Consider the following 8,594-nt stretch of genomic DNA (forward strand, 5'->3'; position numbering starts at 1 on the left):
CCGCCCGCGGACCGCTAGCTCTCACCCGCGGAGCCGCCTGCGGACCACCCGCGGAGCCGCCCGCGGACCGCCCGCGGACCACCCGCGGAGCCGCGGACTGCCCGCGGGCCACCCGCGGAGCCGCCCGCTATCTCCCGCGGAGCCATAGCGCCTGTCCTCACCGGGCCCCATTTGACTGCGGGCCCCATAGCGCCCGCATGTGCTGCTATGGCGGTAGTTCCGCCACTGGACAACCTAACCTGCACATTGCTACTTTCACTAGGATGTCCATTCTTGGGCCCACCCTTCACTGACCACACATGGCTATGATTGACTTTTGAGGCCACCCAGCATACAGTATTGATGGGGCACATATTGTGGTAGGCTAGGATGAGCCCATTGGAGAGTTGGGAGACCAGAGCATTGCTACAATCCCCCCCACCTAATGCCTGTAGCAACCAATCAGCATGTACTGGTCTGATATGAGCAAAGTGACTTCTGATTACATAATTATGGTAAGCAAGAACAAAGGATACCTACCCTGGGTAAAATGTAGGTTGTCAATTATGAGTTTCTCCTAATATTGCTGACTGAGAACAGCCTGCAGATCAGGAAAGTCAATAAGTCAGATCTTCTGATTTGTATACTTCTTCTAGATGAGGCCCTCAGAGTACAGAAGGCATTTAATCAGTATGACAGCCAAGCAACATGCATTTTGAGAGGTCAGTTATGGTGAGATTTTTAACCCTTTTAGTGAGTGTGTGAGTCTTAATGTATTCCTAAACCCAGGACCCTGCATTCACTATATCTGATCTCCCACAGTACATGGAAATGCAATTGTTTAGTAAATCTCAATGGCTAAATTCATTTTCTCGTTAACAGTGTATGTATATAGCAGTCTTGTGACTTTTACTGTGTTCCTGAGAATGATCCCTAGTTTAAAATGGTTGTAAAATCCTATAATCCGCTCTATTACTGTAGTATGTGTTTCTATAATACATTATTGTAACGTACAACTCAACCTTTTGAGATGGAATTGAGGGACACCTATCTGCAAACCTATGCAGGCATAGGACACACCCCCTTAAAGAATTGTAGAAAAAACACAAGATTGGTTAAACCTTAAAGGATAAATCCTTTTATATTGGCTTTTGGAATTTACAAATGCAGCAATTTATAAAATGGATGAAAGGTTTAGCACTGCAAAACACTTTATCTTTCAAAAAAAGTGCCTTTTATATACAACTATATAGATCAGACTGAAATGAGGGACTTTGCTCCAAATCAGAGAGCGTCCCTCAAAATCATGGCCAGGTGGGTGCTATGCTGTAATAGAGCATATTATAGGATTTTACAAGCATTTTAATTCGGTTCACACTGGGAACTCCTGACAGGGAGGGGGACAGAAGACGGCATATTACATGGTAAGACCTACCCCAAAAATAAGCACTACTGTCTTATTTTTGGGGAAACAAGGTATCAGTATTTTGGTTAAAGCAGGTAGTTAGTTTTATTCTCCTGACTGTTCTGGGGCTGCCGTACCCCTGACCCTCTGGACAGTGCTGATTGGCCCTGTGCTGATCTCATGCACCCTCCCAAGAGAAACTCTAGCAATACACACAACTGAGAAAGTACAGAGCTGGGAGGGGGCACTCTGCACAATCAGACTGGGTGCTGCTTAACCACTTTCAGACCGGACCATTTTGCTGGTAAATGACCAGAGGTCTTTTTACACTTTGGCACTGCGCTGCTTTAACTGGTAATTGCGCGGTCATGCAATGTTGTACCCAAACAAAATTTGCGTCCTTTTCTTCCCACAAATAGAGCTTTCTTTTGATGGTATTTGATTGCCTCTGCGATTTTTATTTTTTGCGATATAAACGTAAAAAGACCGCAAATTTTGAAAAAAAATGATATTTTCTACTTTTTGTTATTAGAAAAATCCAATAAACTCAATTTTAGTCATACATTTAGGCCAAAATGTATTCAGCCACATGTCTTTGGTAAAAAAAAAGTCAATAATTGTATATTTATTGGTTTGCGCAAAAGTTGTCACATCTACAAACTAAGGTACGTTTTCTGGAATTTACGCAGCTTTTAGTTTACGACTGCCTATCTCATTTCTTGAGGTGCTAAAATGACAGGGCAGTACAAAACCCCCCCAAATGACCCCATTTTGGAAAGTAGACCCCCTAAGGAAATTGATAAGAGGCATGTTGAGCCCATTGAATATTTTATTTTTTTGCCTCAAGCGATTGAATAATGACAAAAAAAAAATTTTTTTTTTTTTTTTACACAAAGTTGTCACTAAATGATATATTGCTCACACATGCTATGGGCGTATGTGAAATGACACCCCAAAATAAATTCTGCTGCTTCTCCTGAGTACGGGGATACCACATATGTGGGACTTTTTGGGAGCCTAGCCGCGTACAGGGCCCCGAAAACCAAGCACCGCCTTCAGGCTTTCTAAGGGCGTAAATTTTTGATTTCACGCCTCACTACCTATTACAGTTTTGAAGGCCATAAAATGCCAAGATGGCACAAAACCCCCACAAATGACCCCATTTTAGAAAGTAGACACCCCAAGCTATTTGCTGAGAGGCATGTTGAGTCCATGGAATATTTTATATTTTGCCACAAGTTGCGGGAAAATTACAAACTTTTTTTTTTTTTTTTTTTTTTTCACAAAGTTGTCACTAAATGATATATTGCTCATGCATGCCATGGGCATATGTGAAATGACACCCCAAAATAAATTCTGCTGCTTCTCCTGAGTACGGGGATACCACATATGTGGGACTTTTTGGGAGCCTAGCCGCGTACGGGGCCCCGAAAACCAAGCACCGCCTTCAGGCTTTCTAAGGGCGTAATTTTTTGAGTTCACTTCTCACTACCTATTACAGTTTTGAAGGCCATAAAATGCCAAGATGGCACAAAACCCCCACAAATGACCCCATTTTAGAAAGTAGACACCCCAAGCTATTTGCTGAGAGGCATGTTGAGTCCATGGAATATTTTATATTTTGCCACAAGTTGCGGGAAAATTACAAACTTTTTTTTTTTTTCACAAAGTTGTCACTAAATGATATATTGCTCACGCATGCCATGGGCATATGTGAAATGACACCCCAAAATAAATTCTGCTGCTTCTCCTGAGTACGGGGATACCACATATGTGGGACTTTTTGGGAGCCTAGCCGCGTACGGGGCCCCAAAAACCAAGCACCGCCTTCAGGCTTTCTAAGGGCGTTACAGTTTTGAAGGCCATAAAATGCCAAGATGGCACAAACCCCCCCCCCCAAATGACCCCATTTTAGAAAGTAGACACCCCTAAATTTAGGGGTACACTAGTGAGACTAGGTAATAAATGGCGGGTGCCCTGAAACTATAAAAAAATAACTAACCAACCAGCGTCACCTGTAACAGTTATATGGTGATCACTGGTGAAAGGGTTAACTAGGGGGCAATCAGGGGGCTTTATGCGGTAGTATATGGGGGTCCCTGGCGCTATAAAAAGCTGCGGCGAACCTAAATACCTACCTGCCTAACTAGCGTCACCTGTGACACTAATACAGCGATCAGAAAAACGATCGCTTATTAGGCTGGGTTCACACTGGAGCGATGCGGGAACGCCACGAATGCGCGGCGGGTTCCCGCATCGCATGCCTCCCGGCGGCAGTTCACACTGCCCTATGCGAACTGCTGGGAGTGTCAGTGAAATGTTAATGACACCCCCAGATCAGTTCGCATATCGCAGTGCGATCTGCAAACTTGGATCGCATGGTGTGAACACCCATGCGATCCGATTCTGCTGCGGACCAAAAAAAGGGTCCCGTGCGAGTTTGCGGCGGGTGCGGCGGGTGCGACACGAATTCAGCCATACTATCTGTATAGCTGAACTCGAATCGCACAGAGATCGGATGTGATTTGCACTGCAGTGCGGTGCGAATCACATCCGTTCTCATAAACCGCTGCAATGTGAACCCAGCCTTAGTGACACTGGCGACGGGGGGTGATCACGGGGTTAAACCTTTATTGGGGGGGTTAGGGGGGTACCTTAGAACTAAAGGGGGCTAACCCTAACTGCCCTAACAGTTATTAGTCACAAATGACACCTGCCGGGTGATCAGGGGGTTAAACCTTTATTAGGTAATAAATGGCGGGTGCCCTGAAACTATAAAAAAATAACTAACCAACCAGCGTCACCTGTAACAGTTATATGGTGATCACTGGTGAAAGGGTTAACTAGGGGGCAATCAGGGGGCTTTATGCGGTAGTATATGGGGGTCCCTAGCGCTATAAAAAGCTGCGGCGAACCTAAATACCTACCTGCCTAACTAGCGTCACCTGTGACACTAATACGGCGATCAGAAAAATGATCGCTTATTAGGCTGGGTTCACACTGGAGCGATGCGGAAACGCCGCGAATCCGCGGCGGGTTCCCGCATCGCATGCCTCCCGGCGGCAGTTCACACTGCCCTATGCGAACTGCTGGGAGTGTCAGTGAAATGTTACTGACACCCCCAGATCAGTTCGCATATCGCAGTGCGATCTGCAAACTCGGATCGCATGGTGTGAACACCCATGCGATCCGATTCTGCTGCGGGCCAAAAAAAGGGTCCCGTGCGAATTTGCGGCGGGTGCGGCGGGTGTGGCGGGTGCGGCGGGTGCGGCGAATGGCTGAACTCGAATCGCACAGAGATCGGATGTGATTTGCACTGCAGTGCGGTGCGAATCACATTCGTTCTCATAAACCGCTGCAATGTGAACCCAGCCTTAGTGACACTGGCGACGGGGGGTGATCACGGGGTTAAACCTTTATTGGGGGGGTTAGGGGGGTACATTAGAACTAAAGGGGGCTAACCCTAACTGCCCTAACAGTTATTACAGTCACAAATGACACCAATGCAAAAAAAAAAAAAAAAAAAAAAAATGACATTGGTGTCACTGTGACTGGGGGGCAGGGGTAATTGGGGGGGTGATCGGGGGGTAAAGGGGGGGTGTGAGTGTGCCTGGCATGTTCTACTGTGTGTGGGATGTGTTGGTGCAACTCACTGATCCGCTCTCCTCCGTGTCGGAACGAAAAATACCGACACGGAGGAGAGAATACATCACTTCCTCTCCTGTGTTTACATTACAGGAGAGGAAGTGATGTCACCGGGGATTTCCATTCGTCGGGAGCGATCGCGAGGGGGTGGCCATGAATGAATGGCCGTCCCCTCGTCCGGGATCGCTCCCGAACGAAAACCGACCGCCGCAGGCACCGGGCGGGGGCCCGATCGGGCCCCCGACCCGCGGGAGGCAAAGCACGTACATGTACGTGCTTATGCCTGCCCGTGCCATTCTGATGACGTACATCGGCGTGAGGCGGTCGGCAAGTGGTTAAGAAGGGGAGGATAAGAGAAGACGGGATCAAAGTTACTTTATTTTTACAGTTGTGGCTTTAAACTTTTTAAAGGGTACACATATTAAACACACCTGTACCTGCCCATATTGCATGTTCCATCAATGCACAAACTGGGTTTAACATTCCTTTCATGGAAATGTAAATGATGACGTGCTGGAAAAGATCACTAGAGATCTGGGGAAAAAAATATGGACTCTCCTGAAGACCATACTAACACCAGAAAATGTGGGGGGCAGGTGACGTTCAGGTTGGCATTACCTTCCCCCTCTTAGAACTACAAATGAAGTTGGTGCTGGAAGATTTCTGCTGCCCAGTGCTGTGATAGCTATATGTTCCTTGTTCAGACCTATGTAATGGGTAATATACTTACTCATGGCAGCAGCCTAACATACTGTAATGTTTCTTGTACTGCATCTGTAAAATCTAAAATGGCTTGACTGGTTAATGGATGCATATCTTAATTGTATTTTTGTTTCTCTTCCTTTTCAGCATCTCAGCTATGATTGTCCCAAAGAGCAAAAGTAAAGCAGATTTTTGTGGCGTGGACCAGTATTACTATATGACACATGACAACATGAACACAGATGGCAGTGCAGTTGTTTATTCCCTACACCCTAACTGTCAAGGGGGCAGTCATTATTGTTCGGCTTTTGGATACTTCTATATCATTTTTCAGGACCGAGGGGTCTATCGCCGAACAAGGAACATGAACAAATATGAAGCGGGTGAAGAATTCACGCTACACCCGGAATGCAGAAATGGCCTTTATTATTTTGGTGTGAGAAATTACTACTATTTTGTGAATCCTGAGGACCAATGGGGAGGGATTAAGTACACAAGATGTACCAACTTCAACAAAAACGAGGGTGTTGATACCTACTCCTTCCATCCCAGCATCTACGGCTTTCTGCCTGGAGGCTTGGCTATTGCCAAGGGCCCATCCTATGGTGAGTGGGTGTGCATCAAGACCATTGACAATGACTCCCAGACCCCCCTTCAATGGAAGAATCAGGTTTCCAAGAAGGTTGGATATGAAAAGGAGAAGGTATCCAGTATGGAGCACAACTGGAAAGTAACAGCAACTGTCTCGGCCGAGACAGGAGGATTGGGTGCTTTGATCACTAAGGCCCAGTTTTCCCTTAGCACTGAATACGGTGGCTCTAGTACAAACACAGAGAAAGAGAATTGGAATGAGGTCACTGAAGTTTCAGAGACAATGACACTCACTGTGGAGCCCAAACAAAAAGTCTACATCTTTGTCTACCAGATGGGATTGGGAAAAGAGCCTGTGCTACATTGCCGTGACATGAGAATTCTTGACAAGCCTTCTCCACCTACTGATAACCCCCTTCCACATGCATGAAATTTAGTTCAGGTTTAGATTTCCAAAGTTGATGTGTCTTCAGTCACTCCTATTAGCAGTGGACCTATACTAGTTCTCATACTGGACAATGTAAGACTTTCACAGGAGAGGTTTTGGGCAGATTGTAATTCCTTCCCCTGTGGTCAATGCTCTGCTGCCATACCATTGATAATCCTGTAGGGCTGTAGAACATTCCTGTTTTCACTTTGTGCCCACCTGGGCAAGTGATGTGGCTTTTTTTTTTTTTTCCCCTTCTCCCTCTGTGGGAAGACAGGATGGGAAATGTCCTAGTACCAGGATATCAGGGGTGGCGAGTGCAATCTACTTCAGAGTACTTTCTGTGACATCAGTTACATTTGCCCTGTATGACTGATGCCAAGGTTCACTTCAAAGGACAACTTTAAAATTGTATACCTTGGCAGGCTGAGAAAGTGGTGACCATTGCATTTGGACCGTAATTCTGTTTAATAAATATGCTTTGAAATTGCATTTCCTGTGTCCTGCTTAATTTTAAAACTTAAGAAACACAGCTGCATTTTTAAACTACAACATTTAATGGTGTAACTTTTTGTGCAGTTTTTGCAAAATCTCTCCCTAACACACTAGTGTTTGTCATCTGTACCCTGGTTCAGCAAGATCTGTTAGCGGTCAGAATATATTTCCTATGTGCGGTTTGCTTCATAGGAATTTCTGATAATTCAGAAGCATCCAAAATACAAATTTTGTTGCTGAATTTCAGATCCAAATTCTGTTACAATGGAAACGTGACTGGTGTTCTGTTGACTAATCAGATTTTCTGCTGCTAAATGAAGGTTGGGGTGTGTGAATTTTAATGGGAGTGGGAGATTATGAATGTTCGTTTAATATTCTGTTACGATTAAGTTAAAAACCCAGGGATGGTGGGAGCCCCTCATGTCAAGTAATTTTCTGCAGAAGAGAATGACATTTTGCAACCTGACTTTGGGGCAAAGTATCTCGGGGCCACTTGTAGCTAGGAACCCTAAATTTGGTATGCTAACGCATCACTACAAAATCACCAAATTTGGGGTTTCTAGCACCAAGTGACCCCGAGATGCGTGGCCCCAAGTCGGGTTGCAAAATGTCATTCTCCGCTGCAGTAAAGTGCTTGACATTTTGCGGCCACATAACTTGGGGGCACTTGGAGCTACAAAGCCCAAATTTGGAGATGTTGTAGTACTATGTTTGCATACCAAATTTGGGGTTTTGAGATGCGTGGCCCCAAATTTGGGTCCTTTTTTGAATTCGTTAGCATTGTAATTTGGATGCGTCCGAATTTAGATTCGAAATGAAATGCACATGTCTAGATGGAAGTAGGACTGATATTGCAGGGCCCAGTAGGATGACAGTTGTACAATAGATGTGTTGTACCAGTGTGAACCCGGCCTAAAAGGGAAAGTTGTGAGCAGCCCTGCTCACACAGGCCAGAAAGTTAAATATACTTCAGCATGCAAGAAATTATATAACAGAAGTAATTGCAATTAGTGGAACAGATACTATCATTCAAATAACACGGTGCCCATACAATTGCAATAGAGCAGATGTTAATGGTACAATGTTGCAGTAAGGCACAGTATTGCAGCAGCAGATTACTTTTCAATGGCACAGTTTAGCAGTGGAATTTTGCTCAGTAGTGGCAGAGCCGATCCTAGGGGCACCGACGTCTGGGTGCAGAAATATTTCTGGCGCCCCCACATGGACATGGTCATCTTATCTCCTCCCCCGTTACAAATCTTTCTATGGCAAAGACTCAAACACAGAGATGCTCCCCTAAGGAGTCTTCGTTACCCTGGGATCCTCCCATGATCTCTTAACAATAAACAA

General features: G+C 45.3%; 1 protein-coding gene across 1 annotated transcript; it reads left to right on the plus strand.

Moving 5' to 3' along the window:
• The first annotated feature begins 672 nt into the window (after positions 1-672).
• Positions 673-7,241, plus strand: LOC143925420 (uncharacterized). Its single transcript, XM_077449972.1, has 2 exons — positions 673-701; positions 5,879-7,241. The coding sequence occupies exons 1-2, from the start codon at positions 688-690 to the stop codon at positions 6,750-6,752; spliced, it is 888 nt and encodes a 295-aa protein (XP_077306098.1). The 5' UTR covers positions 673-687; the 3' UTR covers positions 6,753-7,241.
• The last annotated feature ends 1,353 nt before the right edge of the window (positions 7,242-8,594 follow it).

This window comes from Lithobates pipiens, unplaced genomic scaffold (assembly GCF_037356315.1).
Source record: "Lithobates pipiens isolate NorthernLeopardFrog02 unplaced genomic scaffold, aLitPip1_a1.2 Scaffold_22, whole genome shotgun sequence".
Lineage (NCBI taxonomy): Eukaryota > Metazoa > Chordata > Amphibia > Anura > Ranidae > Lithobates > Lithobates pipiens.